Raw genomic sequence first — 22,500 nt, 5'->3', positions numbered from 1 at the left:
CGTGTGACTAATAGGAACACTTTTTTTTTTTCCTTGGTGTACTGTAATGACTTCACAAAATGTAAATGTAGATCTTTGTAGCACAAAATATGCAGAAAAAACATCTCAGTTTACAAAAGTTCTTTTCAAATTGGTTATTCAGAAGTTTCAACCACTGTAACAAAAGAGTCCTTGTTTTGACAGCAAACAAGGTTCTGGTGTAACAATAGTTGATATTACCGGTAACTAATATCTCTTTGTATTATTAATGTAGCCATACTGAAGTGAACTCTTTCTTATGCAGTATTGTGTGGAAGTTTGTCACATGTAGATTTAACTTTTACCGTTGTTATTTCATGTTGACATTTATTGGTCGTGGGTTCTTTCTTAAGTTTTTGACCAAGTTGTTCCAAGGTAACTCAACGTTAGAAACTGCCTTTAATCAAGTTGCCTTTGCATATCGAAGAACTTTGAAGACACAAAGGCCTGAGTAGCCTAAGAAAACAATCATGGTAAATTTTGTTAATGGTTACTTGTAGAGATCAAATAACCTTTTTGCAGTTATTGCTTAATTAAAAGATGAAGTTTTGCAGTGGTTATTTCCAAGATAGTGGCCTTACATGTTCGGATGGTGACAAATAGAATTTAGCCGTATGGGCTCCTGCTTTCAAAGTCTTTCTAGTCTTTCTGCGATTGAGCTGGGACTATCACAGTTGTTTTTTAGGGATTGTTTCAAGCGAGCATTGGAAGGAAGTAGAGAGGTGTGAGTCACTTTTCCTAAACTTATCAGATCCAAGTTTTTTTTGTCTCTTCCTCGCAATTACCATTCTTTGTGTGATCACTCAACTCTCCTCCTCACTAAAGTTTCCTTAGTTTCCAAGTGTATGGGGTGCCAAATGTAAAAAATATTATTTCCGCTATATTTTTGTACAGTTTGTGTTTTTTCAACAAATTTCACAAGAGCTAGCTGTTCTGCCATTTATAAACAAAACATTCAAAGGCCTTAGTTTGCAATCTATAAATTGTGCGATACGCAACATTGCGATTTGCATATCTCACAAAGGGAAAAAAGAAGAAAGTGTGTGATTTATCGATCACCAGATGACCAAGTTTTCAATTTATGAATCACAAAGTTGGTCATCTTGCTTGTTATAAATGGCAAGAACCTCGAGTCACAGTTGTGTAGATTATGGCGGATAGAGAAGAGACTTCTCTCCTCTATCTCTGGGGCATTAACCCTTTGACGTCCAAACCGGCCTAAACCGGCCAGACTTAGCATTTTACTCTGTCTAACGCCAGACGATTTTACTCGTCAGTGGGGAACCCCTGGGAGTCAATGGGTTAAATGCTCAGCAAAGTGAGGTAAGGATACATTTCAATTTTTTCATCAATTTTGTTTTGATTTATGGTGAATCGGTCTGCATTGTGTGCTTTGTTTTATTGTCAATGTTTTCAATCTGCAGAGCTCAAGATCGCAGGATGGTTATTGTACGGCATCTGTCCCACCAACAGCTCCTTCTCGGGTTTGTACGATTTTATCTTTGCCTGTGTTGTTACATTAAAGGGGCTAGGTCAGGCAATTTTAGGCAATTTCAGCACTGATCAAATTGTCATAGAATTAACTAAAATATCAAAATAACTGTTCAAAACTTTTTTCAAATTTATATCAGTCTATATCAAAATGTCATTTACAAAGCTGGAAAATCATTCTCAGTTGTTATGTGTCCATGATTTTGCAAATGAAGGACTCTTGCTCTGCCAATTTGACGTTTAGAGCTCGTAATTAACAAAATTAAACAAAATTACCTAAAATAGCGTGATCTAGCCCCTTAAACATTTAATTAGCAGAAATTCCATCAGTGCCAAAATGCAAACAAGTGCATAATTATGCTATTAGATCATTTAGCTCTCTAGTGTGTCTATGTAGGAGTTGTAAAATGAAATTCAGGACATTTAATGATTTTTAACCTAGTTTTATTCTCAATTTTCTTTTCGTCTATCATTTCTGCTCCCAAACGTCATTTGTCATTCTCTTTATATTCACAGATCGGCATCGCTTGGTTAAAGTTTACTGGATCAATGTATTTCTACAAATGTATATCTTTTACAGGCTGCAAATATGTGTGGGGGGGGGGGGGGGGGGCGAAGGGGGGGGGTTTGGCTGGTCCTAAGTCCACCCAAGGGTGCATGGGTGACATGATTATCTCTGATAGTTATAAATTCTCCTCGATTCGATTCAACTCGCTGATTGGTATTAATGTCTTTTCTGTAGAATAGCAATGCTTCCCATAATAATCAACCCACACTTCCTAACCAGGTATGAGCCATTTTTTTCTTATCACAGAACTTATGCTGATTTAAAAACGTGGCTTTTGCGCAATTTATATTCTATAGAGCACAGGTGCTTCTGATAACATTTGTAGTCAGGCGATAGTCCATCCCATGTGGTCTGCCATACATCCATTGTGACATTTTTGTGTAAAGTTACAGTAGGATTATTTTCCAGATGGGTATAAACACCCGCAAGTATTTCATTCCCCTCATGCTCCGAGATCACCTTGACCAATAGTGTTTGAGTCACGCATTACAAGTCTACAACCCTGAGGACACAAAACAATCCTTTCGGGTCACATACACAGAGGTTTCAATAATAGTCTGATAGTGAAAGAAGAGGTTTTTTTTTCCCGCAACAACATTCATATTACCAAAATTTCATGAAAGTTTTGCACATGCAAAATAGCCTGGCTTTTGCTGCATCCTCCTAGCCAAGCTTCAACTGAGCCTTGCCTGAAGAAACGGGTTGACATTAGGCAATATGACTTTCCCTTTTCAGTCATTCAAAAGCGAGTTAAAGCAAACTTGTAGAAATTGACATGTAGTCAATTTGAAGCTTTGTACTTTCACAAGTTATTCATTTGGACTTTATCAATGTCAAATGGCCAATTGTCAAAATTGGATGCTTTGAATCAGCTAGTAAGTTGTTTTGTACTAAAAAATGACAAGTTATTTTGCACACTTAAATTACGAAGTACTTACATGAAGTATATATATCCACTCTGATTGGCTGAGAGAAATGCAGATTTTGGGCAACACAGTGATGAGGTAATTCAATGCAAAAAGAATTAATAAACCAAGCTCTCTGATTGGTGAAACACCAAAGAAAGCTGCCGATACCCAGTATTCTATTTTACAAGCTAAAATCAATAAATTTGCATAAGATAACATTTTATATTGTTGATTTTGTCCCAGACTGTCTTCGTGTTCTGGCTTATGTCAGCAAGGAAACCAAGCTGATAATTCTGGCGTTGGGTGGGCCTGCCGAACTGGTTTGCATTATGAGAACCTACACTTATGAGAAACCCTTTTTTACAACCAGCCATAGCAAGCAGGGCATCGTTGAGGTAAATAGTAATAATTTAGGGTTTTACAGAAGACTGCAGTTTAAAGCGGAGGTGGAGATGGAACCACAAGAGTGGAGGGCATGTGCTTCTAGTGAGTCCTGGATGTCATGCTCTTTCCAGAATTTTTTTAAATTGGGCCTCATAAAATGCATTTTTGTCATTTTGAAGCAAGATTCTTTTTTGTGGGGATAAAAATGTAGCCAGTCCAATTGAACGTGTGACAAAAATCACTACTTAGAATAGTGAAAAAAATCTAAACAACCTGAGGAGTTACATTGCACACGAATAAATAATCTTAACTATGGTTGTAGAGCGGTTTTCAAATGAGAGTCCTAAAACCAAAACCAAAGTAATTACTTTGGCCAATCAAAAAGGACGGAGACAATCCAATAAACCAATCAAAACTCGAAGTAATTACACGTAGCCGACACGAAGCGGAGGAAAATGTGCATGCGCCAGCTACGATTGGTTTTGGTTTCACTTCTCATTGGATAAAAAACTGGAGCGAGAACTTTGAACCAATCACTGCGTGAAGTAGATGCAAAACCAAAGTTATTCGCTAATACTTTCGACACTCAATTGAAATACAGCAAGTAATAAATAAAGAGAAAAATAAACAAATAAATAAAGCGTAAATGAGTGAACAAAAAAGGAAAAAAAGAGATAGGCACCAGGTAATGATTTAGCGTATAGGTACTCAATCTACTTAACTATAAAATATTTAGGAAACACATTCATAGATGAGCTTTAAACTTAATCACTGAAGAACTTTTGATTGCTTTTTTAAGGCCCACCTTCAACCGACAGGCTTTTCAACCGTTTGTTTTTGTTATGGCAATTCACATTGTTTATCGTAGCGACCTGATTGGATGAATTCAGTCAGCTTTGATGGGATTTTCACATATAAAAATTGTTCCACAGCACACAATGCCAAAAGGGTGAACATGGGCCTTTAAATGATTGCAATAAAAAGGGTTTTGTTTTTCCTCATCAATTTTTGCTGCGAGCACTGGCAATTAGAGCAACACTATTCTTGCAGGCGTCCAGCACTTGACCTGCTATTAGCAACTTCTAGTACATGAATTCATAGTTGCCAATTGCGAGATTTTCATCCTTTTCAGGCTGAAGGAATGCAGGCTCTTTCTATGCATTTGGGTCACCAAAGCAACAGACTGATTCAGAATTGTAACTTGCTTCAAATGTTGGTTCAGCTGCTGGCGTCTTGTTAGATCTTAATTACCTGTAATAATCCATGCAATAAACCTTGTCTACAGATTTGGTGACATTGAGGCTCTTCATCGGGACCTGCATCTGCAAGCTGAAGACAGCGTTAGTGGTAAGAAAACTGCCATTATTTTAAAGCCATTATTAGTAGTAACTGTTTTTCATTGTATTTAGTCCATCATTTCATCTACAGTTTCCTTTAACAGTTTTGGATAATAATTGTGGTTACCCTAATGGTTGTTTTTTGTGACTTTGGTCAAATAATCATCCATGTCAAGTGAGAATGCAAAGGCTATTGTCGAGCAATTTGATATTTTTCCACACCTGTAATGGGGTTTCGAGTTTAAAACTGGACAGTGTTGACATCTCTTATCTTCTGGATTTCTTCAGTGGTAGATGTACAAGGGTCAAGAGTACGTACAAAATGTAAGCTGAAGTTTTAGACGCTGGAATTTTGATAGTGTTGACTTCTCTCAAGGGCTGAATTTAAACACTAAGACACTTAAAGGGGTGGCATCTTAAGGTCATGCAGATGAGTTGTTACTCAACCGTAGATGCATTCATAGCTGACTGTATGAACAATAGTTTAAAAAGCTCCCACTGGCAATGTGTTTATCATGTTTAGAATCCCCAATCCCTTTTATTGAATGAATTTGAACAAGAGTAGAGTGTGAAGACAATTAAGTGATCCCCTTTCATTGTGTGCTTGTTTACTTAAATCTTGCACAAATCTGGACAAATGAATTCGAAACTGGAATTAATTTTCTGTTCACATTGATTAATGAATGTGCTACTCAACTAATTCTCAGCGTTGGTGGTAGTATCAAATTGAAGTGAGGAGCGTATTTTTCCACATCAGGTTTGAGCCCTTCGTCATCTAACAAGTCGTCACGAAGATGATGAAAAAGCCCAGAATGCAGTACGAGTGCATTTTGGCTTACCAGTCTTGCTGAAACTGCTCTACCCACCATCACGCTGGCCACTTATCACGGCAGTGATTGGATGAACCATACTCCTATCCGAGAACATGGAGGTCTGCCTAAACTGGTCCAACTCATGATGCGTTCTTACTAAGATATGCAAAGGAGACCTGGATAGAGTGTTGTGATCGATAATGTCAGAATGGAAGATATCGTGGATGGGTCTGTGGGTGCACTTCATATTTTGGCACGTGAGGCACACAACAGGGCTGTCATATGCAGTCTTTACTGCATTCCTCTGTTTGTACAGGTACAATGTTAGTCTCGCTCTGTCAAATGAGTTACATTGTAAATACCTGGTAATGATGACAACCACGACAATAATTTATTATGATGATGATGTTGACTATAGTGGGGAAGAGGAAAAGTGGTTTCAATTAGCACCAACGGCAAACAAACAGTGTCAGCTACTTCACCCAGAGAAGTCGGCTCAAAGTGCACTTGCCTATGGCTCATGCAATTTTGACAACTTTCAAAATATTTCTCGTGCCCATAAATCATCAAATGTGCTGTGTAGTGTTAATTCCTATATGTTATAGTAGCCTCATTGATGATAATGAAAGTAACATGGAAGGTAATTTGAGAATCAAACCGAATGTCAAACAAAGGAAAATGTCTGCTGTTCTTGATCATTGTAATGTTGGAAATGATTAGCATTTTATGATGTCAGTTTTCTGAGTAATCTAGACAGTTTTGCTGATATCATCTGTTTCACAGCTGGTTGTTTTTCTTTTTGCAGCTTCTTTACTGTCCAATCGAAAATATCCAACGTGTTGCCGCAGGAGTACTCCGTGAATTGGCCCAAGACAAAGAAGGTGCTGAGGCGATTGAGGCTGAAAATGCAACTGCCCCTCTAACGGACCTGCTGCATTCAAGAAACGAGGGCATTGCTGCATATGCGGCTGCTGTACTCTTCCGTATGTCAGAGGACAAGTCCCAAGACTACAAGAAGCGTCTCTCCGTTGAGCTGACTAGCTCATTGTTCCGTGAAGATGCACCATGGCCAGAGGTACAGTGAAAGACAAAAAAGCGGCGTTAATAAACTTAGGAAAGAAAAAAAGAGAGAACAGCAGGATCTCATGTGGCAGCATTCTTTTTAGCTTCTTGAAGTGCCGTTGAAAAAGAATACTCTATTTTCAATTACATGTATTCTGAACTGTACTTTAATGTACTGTTTACACAGCGTGTCTTTTTCATACATAAGTATGGATACCGAGTTACAAAGTCCGTCTTCATGCAGTAACTCTCTTGCTTGTCTGTTAGCAAGGTCATTTTTTTCCCTTTATCCGTTCCATCTGTTGAAGTTTCTCCAGCTGCCGTTCCTAACCTTCAACCAACCAACCAGATCAGTGGCCTCCCAAACGTTAACCCAGGGCTTTTACAGTGCAAGGGAGATGTGTACACTCGTACCACAAGTACAAGCAAACTGAGTTGTACCTTGATTGTCATTTGCCTTTTGTTGTCAATGCCTCTGTTTTTGTCCCAAATGAAAACCAGTCTCTGGAGACACAACTCTCAAAGTCTCCTTTCGTTGACTAAGTTTATTTGTTTAAAAATACTTATTATTAATTTTTTGTTTACTTTCAGCCAATGGATGGTGACTTTCCTGATCCCAGCTACAACATGCCACCTGGTGCATGGTATGGTTATCCACATGACGGCTTTGATTATAACCAGCCAATGGAGTATTCTCATGAAGCTGGTTGTGATTTTCATCATGGGGACCCTGGAATGCAGCCTCTTGGGCACCCCCCTCCCCGTGGGGGCACCTGGTACGATACTGATCTGTGAAGAGAGGTTATTACCACAAATGAAGGCTGGGAAAAATACAAGCATTAATTTTTGCCAGTAGATGTCGAACAGTTGTCTTAATTGGCACACTTTGTACTTAATAGAAAACTCTCGAACTAGAACATCCTGGAACTGTTGACGAACAATATTTGCCTTGATATAAAGAGAGTATTTTGTGGATTTCTTTTGAAGTAATTTGCACAGTGAACACACAAGCCTCATACTATTGCGTTTTCCTTTTCAAATCATGTGACCAGAGAATCCAGTGTTGAGTCTGCAGTTCTTCAGAATATAATTTCTTTGTGTGAATGGGAACATAGACTTGATTTGCAGCTCTTGCTTCTCTTGTCAAGCGAGAGCAATTATGAGATGGAAAATACTGGTAGCCCCAAATACATCTGTTTTGCAGAGTATACAGTTGTACATGTAGTTGGTAAAAGAAAGCATTTTTGTCAAGGATAGTCCCATCCATCCTTCAGCAATTTTGTTTTGTTGTACGTTTGTCAAACAAAGAACGTTTTGTACAACCAAAAGTACCTGCTCTGAACCAATTCAAGATCTTGTACTTTTCCTGCCTTCTATTCTTCATGTGGCTTTTTCTAGTCCTGTGTCAGTGCCTCAATCACACAATGTATTTTAGGTTGTTCCATTTTCATTTAAGAACTCCTTCATTTTTTGTTCTTTTGTTTCTGATGGACATTGCAGAATTCAACATTGGACCGTATTGTTTTTGTTTTCTTTCTTGTATAGGATATTTCTATAGTCTCTAACGTGATTAATGAATTGCAGGCACCTGATTGGTCAATTTCCTGTAATCAACCTGTGCTAGGTGTTTACGATAGTGCAGCTCTAAATGAAAGAAAAAACAGAAGGTGTTAAGATATACAGGGTTCTCGATAAGTTTTGGAGTAGACGGCTTAAATATAAAAGTAGGCGGCGGGAGAAGCGCTTTGTCATTGTTTATAGCAAGTTTATGACCGAAAAGTAGACGGCTCTAAATTTAAAGTAGCCGGTTTTTTAGCCGGCTGCCGACACTTAATGAGAACCCTGACTGATAATGGCCAGAGTAATTATACTATACGATCATACGATTTTTTTCTTAGAGCATATTGAACATGGTAGTGGTTGAAATTCAGAGCTTGTGATGTTAAATTCTTGCCATTCCTGAACCTTTGTGAACTAGGAACGTTGATCCTTTCACTGAATGAAGTTTTGACTAAGAGGATGAATTTCAAATCTTCGTCTTGTGATTGAAATGCAACCTCTATTAATCGAAGCCTCCATTCCTATACTTACACCACTATGTACATTTTGTTTAATATCACGACTTTGGATCATTGGAACAGGTCAGAAAAAGTTTCAGTGACCTAACGTTTCTTCTTTTGTTATTGTGTGACGTTTGTTTTGATCGTCACGCTGCTGTGCGTGACAAAAGGCCAGAAATAAAACCTTTACTAATGTATTATATTATTTTGCTTGATTGCCATTTTCAGTGTATAGATAACCATTGTGAAAGGCTGACTTATCCAAGCAGCCAAAGAGTTTTAGGCATTTTTAGCTGGGCAAAGTACGGACCTGCTTATTTGAAAAGCTATCTGCAAATAAAATTTTATAATCATCTCCAGCTGGTGTTTCGTGTCTAATGCCTCCGCATCTAGGGGACAAAATGTGGATTCACTGGTTTACCGCCTTGGGTGTGAGCTTTGCCAAGGGAAACTAGAAGCATTGTTGAACAGAAACCCATTCCTTTTTAGCCACTCAAAGCGAAAACTTGCGAAACTTAAGTCAGATGTGAAGCTCTGTACTTTCATCAAAGTCGGAATGGCCAGTCGGCGGAATTGAACGCTATGAATCAGCTGGAAACTTTTTTTGTTCACAGAAAATGGCAATTTGTTTTCTACACTTACAGTGCAACGCGCCTTACCGTGGCCACCCAACAAACTTTCACATTTGACAACCTACGTGTAAATACGTCAACTCAACAACCCATGGAACGGTGTTCAAATGACAACGTACGAACTTTGCAAGGAGGCATGACTGTCAATGACATTCGCACGCCCTGATTGGCAGATAATTTGTAAAAAAAAATAACCTTGTTAGGTGGCCACGGTAAGCTGCGTCGAACTGTAAAATTATGCTGCACCTGTGAAACCCTGTTAGGAGTTTAGGATAAGGGATAACTGCCCCCAGTCGACTAAAACCCCCGTAACAGGGTCTCGCTTGCTTCTCAAGCTAACTACGAGGTGATCAGTTGGCAGGTGAAGAAAAAGGTTTTGTAGAATATGTGAAGTTTCATATACTGTATTTGATTTGCGGAATACATCCTTATGCGAGAAAGTGCGAGTCGCAGTCGCGTTTCATGTGACGTGACTGGTGAACGTGGGTAATGGAGGAGGTAACGTTCCTTCAACTGACTAACTTTTTTTTTTCACGGTTCTTTTGGAGTTTGTGAAAGCGTAGTCATCTCTCTGACATGTTTGTCTCCTCTAAGATCTAATTTTCTGCGAAACCTATTTTTTTTTTTTTTTTTTTTTTTGGTAAAGCTGTGCAAGTTAATTGACCGGACGTGAACAAAAATCTGCATTTGAAATTTCATGCAATATATTGCAATCTTTAAAGTTTTTTTGGAACAAATCTCGAAACTAATTAAACGTTGCCATAAACTAGATTTTTGGCAAACGAAAAATCGACGCATGCTCTGAAAAAAGCTACAAAAGCTGTAAATTGAGCGACTCTACCTCATCCCCAGGGTCTTGTCGGCTTTCAACAAACTGGTCCTTGAAAGCCAAAAAGACCCTGGGGACGAGCTATTTTAATCCCAGCAGCCCCTAGAAGCCAGCAAATAGCTTCCAAGTACCACGTGACTTCCACAGGAACGGAAAATCGTGTTGCCTCTCCCAGCTGGTCTCTGGTTTGCATTTACGCACACTGAACGCCTCAATCTGCCGTCCTTTAAACCATAAGTTGAGTTACTATCGCACTAAAAAACTCATCAAATGATGTAGGCTCGGATTTAGTGGCGTATTCCTTGCCGCTCGCGGCTGCTCGATCACTTCCGCCTTGATGATTATGGACTTCGCGTGAATTTTACATACGAGTATGCAAGAAGGTAAGGGTAATCTTTTACATCCCAAAATTACTTTAGATTCCCGCCTTCGGTTTGACGTCCTTAAAGCTTTTAACGTGATGGCAAAGTTCTACGACGCCATAAAATCTCCAGCTGGTAGACCACCCTCTATTGTATGTGTAGAAGGATACAATACATGTCAACACAGAAGAATATTACGGCGGTTGCGATTTGCTCGGCAATAAAGTTTGAAAGCAAATAACTCAATGAAATATTCTACCAAGTGTACAATGAGCCCTGTGTAATGTTTTTTGGTCGTTCCGAGCTGTTTTAGGCATCATTTTGTGAGATCTTGTCTCAACCGTTGGTTAGAGAGGGGATTGTTGAAATCACTGACCCCTAGTCCATGACTACCCAAACGGAAATAATTCAATGAAATATTCTACCAAGTGTACAATGAGCCCTGTGTAATGTTTTTTGGTCGTTCCGAGCTGTTTTAGGCATCATTTTGTGAGATCTTGTCTCGACCGTTGGTTAGAGAGGGGATTGTTGAAAACACTGACCCCTAGTCCATGACTACCCAAACGGACTACCCCAAAACTACTATTTCAAGTGAATACTATTGGTCGAAAGCAGCATCACCGCTGGTTAGATTTAAAAGGCAGGCAACACCGAGCCGCCAGCCGGTGGCTTCGTCTTGTGGAAGCTGGAACTGACACCAAACCAGTGAAATTGTCTCCTTAACAACATCAGCATCCAATTGAGTAGGGATGTCAACATACCTTCGCAGAATTTGAGCTTCTTCTTTCCAAAATTCACCCGGAAAGGCGATCCTGAAATCCATAATAAAGCTTTTTCAACATGATCATTGCAAGAAACCAGACCAGTGGAATTCAAAGCATTTGAGTCTATTTGAATCTACCATTCAGTGCTTTTGAACTGCTAACTTGTACCTTATGTTTACGTGCATTTGATTACCTTATGATTACCTGCATTTGTTCATAACTTAAATTGTACGGGGAGCTAACTAGAAAACCTATCGGTTCACTTAGCTCCCCAGCTCGTAACTTACTAACTAACTAAAAGAAAAAAAGAAAACTAAAATGCTACCGAAACCTCATTGAGAATTTCAAATCAAATGTAAACAACAATATGAGCTGAATAAAACATTACCTTATCTTATCTTATCTTAATGGTGGCAAAAATGGAAACCCTTCAACAAGACCATTGGGCTGTTCACCTGTGCCCTGTGAGGGAACTGGTGATTCAAATGATGTTATATTATAGGATTTCAAGGTTAATTGTAATGAATTTCTTTGCATCTTATCAACTTAAAATAGTTGTCAAGGTGCTCTTCACCAATGCAATTGTCCACAGTTTTCAAAAGAGAAACATGTTTTTCTCTTTTCCTCTTGCTTAACGTAACTGTTGTCGGTAATCAAAATGTTTTGACACAGATGATAGCAGGTGTGTAGAAAATGCAGACCTAGAAAATGTAGACCTAGAAAATAATGATTTGGTGTTACTATGTCATTTTGTTATTTGTAATTAAACAGTAGTTTGAAAAGTTACGGTTATGCCAAAAAAACTTCAGTTAAATTATAAGGCAAGCTAGCGGACCTATGAGGAAACAAACTTCCTTCAGCAAAGTATACTAAGAAGTACTTGTCTATTGCTTCAGGCAGAATTACATCATTTAAAAAAATGAAAAAAAGCATCTTAGTATAGCTTACTTTATGTAAGTGATCAAATAAGACCGGTGCAATTCCTGGGCTTATTCGCATGTGATCTTTTCTGGGCCACTATCGCGAAACACATGCTCGCAAAATTGGGACAAATATTGATGTTTCAAATGGTCTTTTATGGAGCACAATTCTTTTCACAATGTGTTATGGGGCATATCGTTGAATGGTTGAATGCGGTATATTTAAGCAATAGAGGATGTTTTCCGTGTTTCCATAGCCTCATCTAAACACAAGTGGTAGTTGGGAGAATTCGAGACAGTTATGCAAACCTGAAATGCAGTCAAGGGTTTACATAACTGTCAAGAATTCTCCCAACTCCCCCGAGTGTTTAGATGAGGCTATGGAAACACGGAAAAAAAAAGTCCTCTATTGCTTTCATAAAATATTTCTCAAAGATAATTCAACAAATGAAGGAAAATGCTGGGTTTTTTAGATAGATAGATAGATAGATAGATAGATAGATAGATAGATAGATAGATAGATGGCCTTTATTTTAAAACGATGAGTATTAAAGCTACATGAGCTTGTGGGGTCGTTTATAGTAACTAATCACTAACTAACTAAGAATATATACAAAAAGAATATTGAACTTAAAATTAGCGGTATTGACAGATATGAATATAGACAAATTTTTACTTCTTGATTGAAACAGATTTTCTTGATATACGTCATATTCCCTGACTAGCCAATCAAAACGCGTGTCTGGCAACACATAACCAATCAAAGTTGTATGTTTCCATACTCTCATCCAAACACAGCTATTGACCAATGAGAGTGCACATGTATACTATCCTAATTATTATATTTTATTAACTTTGCCAGTCAAGCTGGCAGAGCGCCACAACAGCTTACGCCAATTACTGTGGCCCCTTTTTTACCTTCCCAACCATGATACACAACAGAAGGCAGACCACAACACCGGGAACTACGTGCCCTACTCTTAGCAACAAGTGTGTGGGTTCTTTTACGTCCCACATGATTATTAACATTGAAGGGTTGTGAGACGGGACCTCCGGCTTATCGTCCTTATCCGAGAAGACTTGAAAGTCTAACCATTTGCAGATGTAGTTACAAAGGCAGCACTTTGTCATCAGTTATTTAAAGACCCTGAGTGTTGGTCCAGCCGGAGTTGAACTCGCGACCTCCCGCGTGACAGTCCGGTGCTCAACCAACTGAGCCACCGATGCGCGGTAACAAAACAAAAGTGGAAAAAAAAAACAAAGGGGAAAGCATGTACTGTATGAAATTGTGACATTCTGAATGTGTAACTTCTATCACAGGAAAAGGACAAAACTGTCTTTTTTAATCAATCTTTGTATTAAAAAAAAGTCTGTTGAGATGTTGAAAGCAGCTGGGCACAGTCATGTCCACAGCTGGTCAGTTTGCCCAGTGTCAGAGGGCCCTTAATGAAACCCCTTGGGTCTAAAATTAGCCTAACAGGTTCTTATAATTATGCAGGTGTTTGCTGTATTTTAAATTGTTTCTGTATTCATTCTGCATGGATTTATTTCCACAGAGATAGTAGACAAAACTCTCTTGGGCCTTTTAAGAATGATCCTTCTATCATGATGGCTATGTACATAGTAACTCATTGATTTCCAGATCTCATCCAATAGAATAGAAGCAAAGAACTCTGAATAGACTGATACAGGGGCTGAGGGCATTTGAAGAATAAATTAATATGAACTCATGTGAAGTGACTTGAACATAATTAAGTTAATTAGTTTCTTTCTTCTTATCCACAGATTATGGAATGGAGTGGTTCAAGGTTATTCTGAAGGCTGTTTGTAAAGGCTTAATTTCCCAAGATTTTAATAATGTCAAGGGTAATTACTGAAAATTTCTTTGAATATTTAACGAGTTGGTGCTAAATAGACCATTTTACGGTTGTGTGCTTAGTTTCCTGGCCTTTGAATGAAAGTGAGGCTGGAGTTGGCCTTGCTTTGATAGAAACCTCACAGCTTTTCTTATGTAAATTCCTATTAATTAGCACGAGAACAACATCATTAACATAAGAAAAGCAGTGAGGTTTCTATCAAAGCAAGGTCAACTCCAGACTCACTTTCATTCAAAGGCCAGGAAACTAAGCACACAACTGTAAAATGGTCTATTGGCTTCAGTGCAGCTCTGAAAACCACATAAACAGTCATGAATGCATGTATAATGTTATGTTTATCACTTGCACTGATTGAAAATGAAGGCAAACTTGATGTCAGTGTGTGCAGCTTGCTGGGATAGTATTACTTACTGGAGTACTTAATATTCTGCTCGTATACATGTAAGAACAGTCACCCATTCTTGTGTCTGAATAACTTTCCCAGTCAGTGCTTATCCTTTACATAAATCCTAAGACTACTAAACAATAACTATTTCACTCTCACTACTGCCGCTACTCCTACTCTGCCTGTACTGATACTGCTACTCCAGCAATTGCTGCTGCTTCTGCTACCAAGATATACAATGTATAACTTGCCTGTGGATGTTATCTAGATCCTCACCATTCAAAAGTAACTGTTGTCCCATTTTTTCTTGTCCTATCATCATCATTTTACCACATTAGAGGGAGATGTGTTCATTCCACATTCTGGTTTTCAGTGTTGTGGTGACAGATGTTTGGCGATTGGTTTTGGTTTGAATACCATTGTGACCGGCCTGCTTCTGAGGAATTTGCCTCACTAATGGCACCTTCTTTTCCATTATCTTTTCTTTTGCAACAAAATCACTGACCCCAAATCATTTCTCAATTTTGTAGTAAATACCTCATCATAAGCCACAAGGGCTTCCCAGCTTGCTGAGCCATTTACCATGTTTAAATGAAGTTTATCTACTCAATCCCATCTACTCTAATCTCAGATACGAATGAACATTGTAACACTGATCACACTTCTCTTCCTCACCCCTCCAATGTTGATTTTCAGTGACTCATTGTTATCTCCATCCTCTAAGCTCAACCGCAGAGGACGACTATGTGCTTCCAAGATTGGTCATGAATTACATTAATTTTGCCTTCTGGTCTGGGAAAGTGTTAAAACTATTAATTTGTGATCAGCATTATGCATGTAACTCTCAGCAAAAACTCAGACTTTCTTGGAAACTTTTGCATAAACCCTCAACATAAACCTTCATTTTGCACTTTCTGTCTTTGGCATTCTGAAGTTTGCCCCATAGCTAACGAAAGGAGGTTTGATCTAAGAAAAGTGGTGCTGCATCTGTGGGTGAGAAAACTGCACAGAAATCTGTTGGTTTCATCAGTTAAGTCAATAAAAGTCAATTGAATGCAGCAAATTGATTAAAAAGCTGCATCAGTGTATCATGTAGTCAATTAATTTTACAGTGATCTCACATTTATTACAGGATCCCTCCTTTCCCAGCACCTCATCTTCTGCATCACAGGAAGCCCAGGAAAGCATGTCAGGCCAAACACCAAGTAGGAAACTTAAGGTTACTCTCTTGAGCAGAGAATGGCAATCTACAAAAGGAGGCTTGTCAACCCTCAACAGAGAGCTTGCCATTCAGTTGGCAAAACATCAGAATGTGGAAGTCAGTATGTACCTTCCTGAGTGCAGTGAAGAAGATGTGAGGATTGCAGGGGAAAACTATGTTAAGCTCATAAAAGCAAAAGTGCTGTATGGATATGAACCCATTGATTGGCTGTTGTCTGCACCAGAAAACCACCAGGTGGATTATGTGATTGGACATGGGCTGAAACTTGGACGACAAGTGCAACTCATTCAGAAGCAACTAAGATGTAAGTGGGTTCAGGTTGTGCATACTGCCCGTGAACACCTAGGAATGTTTAAAGGATATGCAAATGCAATTTCAAAAGCAGAGAAGAAGCATGAAGCAGAGATAAGATTGTGCGAATTGGCAGACCTAGTTGTAGCAGTTGGTCCCAAGATGGCTGATGTGTTCCGACGCAATCTCCGTCAGAAAAGCAAGTCTGTATTTAAACTCACACCTAGTATATTTTCTGAATTTTCGACGGTTGAGCAGTCAGCTGAAGAAGGAGCAGAATTTCATGTTTTGGTCTTTGGGCGTGGTGACTCCGAAGATTTTGAGTTAAAGGGTTATGACATTGCAGCCAAAGCCATTTCTGAGTTGAATGAAGACTCCTACCAACTGATCTTTGTCGGGGCAACACATGGAGAAGAGGAGGAAGTAGCAGAGAAGTTGTGTCAGCATGGCATTGCACGAAATCAACTGACAGTTCGCTCCTTTAAGGAAAGCAGAGAGGATCTAGTCAGATTGTTTTGTGAAGTAGATCTCTGTATAATGCCATCAAGAATTGACGGTTTTGGTTTGGTTGCACTTGAAGCATTATCTGCAGGTCTTCCTGTTCTTGTTAGTGGAAATTCTGGTTTAGGAGATGCTCTGCAGAAGGTGCCACATGGTTCAAGCTGTGTAGTAAAGTCTGAAGATCCTAAAAAATGGGCCAGTGCATGGGCCAATGCAATTAAAAGTGTCCGTAGAAAGGGGAGGGATGTTCGGCTCAAAGAGGCGAAGGATCTTTGCATTCGATATGCTGAGGAGTACAGCTGGGAGAAACAGTGTGGTAAACTTGTGGAAAGGATGCTTGATAGCATTTCTGGTAAGTAAAATGTCTTGTTACTTGGTACGTTTCTGAAAGGTTGCAACGTGAATGGTTCCTAGAGTGAAATAGACAAAGTGTTTTTGTTGTTCAAGAAAATGAACCCATTGTCTCCTGGATTGCCCCCCATTGATGAGTAAAATCTTCTGGCATTACACAGAGTAAAATCTACCGAGTCAATGGGTTAAGACTTGTTTTGAAACTTGATAGGGATCAGCTCTCTCAGCTTTAAAACAAGGATTCATGCCAATCGTGACACTGCAAGCAGCAACAACAAACAAGTCACACATAACTGCAGTACAATAATAACAATATTGTAATGATCAAATCGTCCCTTGTAGGGAAATTACAGGTGTTTGTTCATAGTACATTTAGATCTAAGTCTGTGTTAATTTTTATGTCTTTGTTATGAGGCATTGACTTGAAAGTGGCGTTGTTAAACTGCATTTTTTTGTGGTGTTTCAGCCCTTGTTGCTGTATTTCATAACTCTATAATTATTTCCATTGATGTGGGGGAGGGGTTTGTATATTGTGTGTGAACAATTTGGCTCCATTGGTGATTTAGTCCCGGCATCTCAGAAAGAAAGAATTCTGATCTCTATATGCAGATTTTTTTTTACAGTACATGACAGAGTAAGGTGCTGCTTATTATTTGTCTGGTAGGAACTCATCAAGCAACTGAAGGTGAACAGGACTCACCATTGACAAGAAGTCACTTGCCAACTGCCATGGTGTGCGAAGCTTATGTAGAACCAACAGGTAAAGTCCTTTTCTTCATTGCTAATGTATAATTTCTATTTCTGCATTATGGTCAATGGTCACTTGGTTTGTAAGATCTCCTGTAAAGGAAGTTGCCTATTAATTGACATCACATTCTAATTCTGGGTTCCTCAGATCAAAAAGGAAAAAGACCCTTACATCCAAGTGTCACCCCACCATCAAAGAAACGAAGGCATGATACAAACATTTGCATAGGTAAGGCCTCATGTCGAGATCATTAGGGTATGGGTTGATGGAGAAATTCAACTTACCATGTATCAGTGGGTGAGCAATTTTTACATAAGCTTATCCTAGTTTATAACCAGAGTGAACAAGGTGTATTCAGCTCATTGCTCAAACCAAAAATTTATCCATCTTGAACCAGTGATAAATTCACACCTGGTTGCTGTCTTGTGTGTCGCATTTCGTGTATGTATATCATGAAGTAGGGGAGAGAAGAATAAAGGGAGCGCATAGTTGACTTGTTGTGTGTTTCTTTGGAACTAGTTTCACATTTGCAACTAGTTTAACCTCCTCTAATTTATGTACTAAGAGGACATGACAGTTGCATGTGGAAAGGAGCTGTTTGTTATGTAGTCTTGCCATATGTGGGATGTCAACTTATACCTGTTGCTCATCTTCACCGTTCATGTGTTGGAATATTTTCTGTTTTAAATTAATTTTGTTTCCTTAAATTTTCAAAGAAAGCCCCTTTCTTTCCATGGTAATGTGAAGCGACAAAAACCAAGTGGAAGTCACCTTCCAACATCTTATTTGCACTATTATAGTCGAGATGATGGGCAGAATATTGAATACTTGTGTCCAGAAATGCACCTAATTAGATAAATGCCCAGTTTTCACATGTAACACTGAACACAAAGCGTTCCTTTACTTCTAAGCCTTTGCTACCTATTTGCAATAAGAAGGTGGAAGTAAAGGTTAGCGTAAATGCAGCTGCTTATCCTTATTTGAGGAGCAGCATTTGGGGGACACTCTATGACGTTAACTGTCTGTATTCTGAGACACGAGTGATGTTGAAGTTGGGGAGAACAGCAAGGGGACACTTCGTGACGCTTATTGAAATCTGCATGCATCTAATTAGGGGCATCTCTGGACATACATGTATGAATTGAAAGTAGCATCTCCGAAAGGTGGTAATTCTGATCAGTTAAATGCATGTAAATTCATATATGACGATAGATCCCTCCTGAAAGAAAATAACTCTGCATGATACATATATGTTATTCTTCTGGCAGGGATTCATCATGCTTCTTTAGAAGAAGAGCCTTCATCAATGGCAACTAGTCACTTGGCAACTGCTGTTGATACACAAGCCAGAAATTTGTATGGAGGTACCTGTATTATGTTATTTTTATGTTAATGATGTAGTGATAGGCAATTAAGTGAAAAAAGACATTGTCTGTTAAGTCATGTTATACTGGGATATCCATAATGCAATTTCAATCACCATACCTCCCTACTCCAGCTCATGCCAAACCATAGATTCGTGTACGTGCAATTTGTTTTGCTTTGAAACGATTATGCATGAGAAGCGTATATGCATCTACCTTATGTGTATTTCAATTATTGTTCTGGGAATAGATGTATCAGAAAGACAAACTGCAGAAATGCAACGAAGACATGGTACAGAAAACCGTAAAGGTAAGGCTTCGTGTTTTGTTTCCAAAGCGAGGAATGAGTTAAAGGATAGCAATATCCAATTAGGCTGGAGAGACAGGGATATTTACTATCACCCACATTTTAAACTCCGCATTGACTTTATAATAAAAACGCTTGGTTTTGAAGATCACTGTCTTTCACAAAGGAAATATTTTTCAGAATAACATTACAATTGCCCAAGTAACCATGGTTTGTAGAGCAGCGCTGGCTCAGTGATAAAAGTACTCGCCTCCCACCAAAGTTGCCGGGATCGATTCCCAACTCAGCGTCATACGTGGCTTGAGTTTGTGGGTTCTGTACTCTGCGTTTTTGGGAAGAATCCACGAATGAGCTTTTAAAAAGCCTTTCTCCTTTACACTATTAGAACATTAAACATTGCGCGATTCCCAAATTCTTAGTGACAGTTAATAATTAAATCTGGGTCTTAAAGTTTCATTTAACCTCCCATACGAGGAAGGGATTGTTCAGTTAGCGGTTCATTTACTGATTCTCACCAACAAGACAAGATTTTAATTGTGTCCTATTTATTGGCATTTCCAGCCGCCATTGCTGATCCTGTGGTCGTGAAATTGCTCAGACATGTGTACAAAAGACGAGCTGAGTTCAGTCCGCTTCTTTGGAGCCAAGCCATGAAGTTGCGTCTAAGTGAAGTCTACACTAGACTGAAAATTGTCTCAAGACCAAAAAAAAGTGTTCACTCTGAAGGCTCAGAAATAGATTTGGGTAACATTTTTGGTTGTAAAGGCGAAGATTCCAAGGTCATAGCAGAGGGAAGTCCGGGAATCGGCAAAACCACCCTTTGTCTTAAACTTGCTTATGACTGGGCGAATGAATCAATGCCTTCTACCTTTCCTGTCTTCGAACTTGTATTGTTGCTCAAATGCAGAGACTTGGACGGAGAAATAATGGAAGCCATCTTTGAACAACTTCTACCTGAGGACATGGAGGAAAAGGCCAAGAAAAGACTGCGGAACTTTATCACGGACATCCACAGCCAGGAAAGAATTCTTATCATTTTGGACGGATTGGATGAGCTCCCTGAAAGATCAAAGCATCATGTGGACAAACTTCTTGACCAAAAAATTTTACCGTTTTGCTACGTGTTAGCTACAGCTCGACAAGAAAAAGGAATTGAAGCCCGGAAACAATTTGCGTTTGATATTTGTCTCCAAATTGAAGGATTCACTGAAGAAGATTCTTTTAAGTACATCAGGAAGCATTTTCAGAATATTGATCCATCTAAGGGAGAGAGGCTCATTAAGGAAACAAAAAAAAATACGGTTTTGCATCCCCTACGAAACAATCCTCTAAATTTACTTCTCCTTTGCGTTGTTTATGAAGATCATAAAGGAGAGCTGCCGTCTTCCCGTACTAACCTCTATCAAATCATTGTCCGATGTCTGTTGAGAAGATATTGTGAGAAGAACGGTGTGAAGGCTTGTGAAGAGGACAGCGATTTGGAAAAGCAATTTGAAGCAGACCTCCTTGTTCTCGGACAATTGGCTTGGAAATGCTTGCTGAATGATCGTCATAGCTTTCGGGAAGATAAATTAAAAGACTTTGAAAGGAGTGATGGCAAATTGGTAGTTCGTTATCTCGGTCTTGTATACAAAGAAGAAAGTTTGAAGAGATTGAAGCCACAACATGAATACTTCTTTCTTCACAAATCGTTCCAAGAGTATCTGGCGGCGTCATACATTGCGCATAAGTTACGAAGCAATCAGTTTGACGTATTTAAGCATGTGGACTTTGATGATGTGGTGAAGAAATTTCCGCAAGTGTTCCTATTTGTGTGTGGAATACTGTGTGGGGAGGCAATTATTCTATTCACACAGATTGGTGAGAACCTGAAGAGTAACTGGGACTGGCTCAGATGCGGGTTTGAAGAATCGCATTTCTTTGTACAGAGCTTTTGGGAAAGTGGAAACCCTGAGCGAATGGCAGATACTTTGTTTTCATTCCTATCTTTTCCACGGGTCCTACACTTATCCTTACTTGACGACGAAGGGCTCGGTTTACCTGGTGCTTGGAACGTAGTTACAGTTTTAAAGGCCTGCTCAGGCTTTTCCAAAGTTCAGACACCTGAAGTTCACATTAAAATACCTGTCGATGTCTATTTCAACAAGTCGGAGGAATTAGAGTCTGTTCCAAAGATAAAAAGTCTCAACATCACTGAATGTTCTGTTGACGTACGATATTTGGTAAACCCCATTTTTGGAATTTCCGATTTCACATCTTTGTCGGAATTGACGCTACCATCTCTATGCTGTGCTGAATTACTGACAACAGGGAGCAAGACCTTACAGAAAGTGACGGTTACTCTATCGAATGAGTTGAGCGATGGCTGGGCCAGGACCCTTGAAGCTGGATTATGTGCTGTTACACCACTGTCATCTGTTGGTCTCAGGATTCGTGGTTCGTTGAGTCAATTTGCAATAAAAGCTATTGAGAATCTACTATATAACAGATATTTGTCTTCTCTTTCCTTATTTCTCTGCGGAGATATGCAAGACTCGCTGGCTGTGGCCCTAGCAACAGGCCTTGCAGGTCAAATTGCAGTCAAGGTCCTTGATTTGTGTGTCATCGGAAAGCTGAGTCTTTATGGTGCTAATTTAATTGAGAGAGGTATCGTAGAAAATAATTCCCTGACTAAGTTGATTCTTTCTCTTCGTGGAGAGGTTCCTGATAATTGGCAGGCGGTTGGGAGGAATATTCGTTCACATTTAGGTAGGAAAACATCCGCTTCATTTGCTCTCTACCCAAATACCGTCTGCAAAGTGATAGCCGCTCAGGTGACACAGTGTTTAATTCCTTTTGAGATAAGAGATGGATTACTTGCACAACAAAACGTCACTTTAAATGTTTGGGGTGAATTGGGTGGTGATGGTGCAGAAGCTTTATTTGAAGGCTTATCGCGCAAGGATGTGTCTCACCTGACATTAGACATCCACGGAAAGTTAACCGATGACATTCTTAACTCTACCGCAAGATGGGTTGAGGAACGAAATACACAGTCCTCCTTAACCATCAACACTTGGGAACAGTTAACCAAAGAGGAGAAAAATCTTTTCGAGGAACTTAAATTAGACAAGAATCCAGCAGTTAGCCATAATGTGCATGACGTTCATGCTCCTCCAGAAGAATCGCGTGATGACGAATTTGTCTCTATTCACGACCTTGAATCTCTGATTGCGCTCTTTAAGCAAGCCAAAAATACCGGAAAACAGAATCTCAGCGCAAGAATCAGCATTGAGAGAGACGACGAAGACGACGACGATGACGAAGA

The 22,500-nt window shown here is 39.3% G+C and overlaps 2 protein-coding genes across 6 annotated transcripts in view; both read left to right on the top strand.

Annotated features, from left to right (window-relative positions):
- The window catches only part of LOC138049152 (catenin beta-1-like), a 9,589-nt gene extending 592 nt beyond the window's left edge, over nucleotides 1-8,997 (top strand). The window contains exons 1-8 of one of the 5 annotated variants that reach the window (XM_068895311.1): nucleotides 1-740; nucleotides 1,443-1,502; nucleotides 2,257-2,296; nucleotides 3,229-3,380; nucleotides 4,655-4,716; nucleotides 5,464-5,834; nucleotides 6,324-6,593; nucleotides 7,172-8,997. The exon at nucleotides 1-740 is cut by the window's left edge and continues 592 nt beyond it. In XM_068895311.1, coding sequence (XP_068751412.1) covers nucleotides 5,727-5,834; nucleotides 6,324-6,593; nucleotides 7,172-7,375 — 582 coding nt within the window. In that variant the 5' untranslated portion in view covers nucleotides 1-740; nucleotides 1,443-1,502; nucleotides 2,257-2,296; ... (1 more) ...; nucleotides 4,655-4,716; nucleotides 5,464-5,726 and the 3' untranslated portion in view covers nucleotides 7,376-8,997. Of the gene's footprint in view, nucleotides 1,503-2,151; nucleotides 2,297-3,228; nucleotides 3,381-4,501; nucleotides 4,717-5,463; nucleotides 5,835-6,323; nucleotides 6,594-7,171 lie in introns of those variants that run through there. The other 4 variants (XM_068895309.1, XM_068895307.1, XM_068895308.1 and 1 more) reach the window with 4 other exon arrangements.
- A 921-nt stretch (nucleotides 8,998-9,918) lies between these two features.
- The window catches only part of LOC138049131 (uncharacterized), a 16,750-nt gene continuing 4,168 nt past the window's right edge, over nucleotides 9,919-22,500 (top strand). The window contains exons 1-8 of the mRNA XM_068895275.1: nucleotides 9,919-10,484; nucleotides 13,933-14,013; nucleotides 15,542-16,775; nucleotides 17,439-17,534; nucleotides 17,670-17,750; nucleotides 18,791-18,886; nucleotides 19,137-19,196; nucleotides 19,755-22,500. The exon at nucleotides 19,755-22,500 is cut by the window's right edge and continues 1,087 nt beyond it. Of these exons, the coding sequence (XP_068751376.1) occupies nucleotides 14,005-14,013; nucleotides 15,542-16,775; nucleotides 17,439-17,534; nucleotides 17,670-17,750; nucleotides 18,791-18,886; nucleotides 19,137-19,196; nucleotides 19,755-22,500 (4,322 nt within the window). The 5' untranslated portion in view covers nucleotides 9,919-10,484; nucleotides 13,933-14,004. The remainder of the gene's footprint in view (nucleotides 10,485-13,932; nucleotides 14,014-15,541; nucleotides 16,776-17,438; nucleotides 17,535-17,669; nucleotides 17,751-18,790; nucleotides 18,887-19,136; nucleotides 19,197-19,754) is intronic.

This window comes from Montipora capricornis, chromosome 5 (genome assembly GCF_036669925.1).
Source record: "Montipora capricornis isolate CH-2021 chromosome 5, ASM3666992v2, whole genome shotgun sequence".
Taxonomy (NCBI): Eukaryota; Metazoa; Cnidaria; class Anthozoa; order Scleractinia; family Acroporidae; genus Montipora; species Montipora capricornis.
This window is presented reverse-complemented; position numbering and strand designations above follow the sequence as displayed.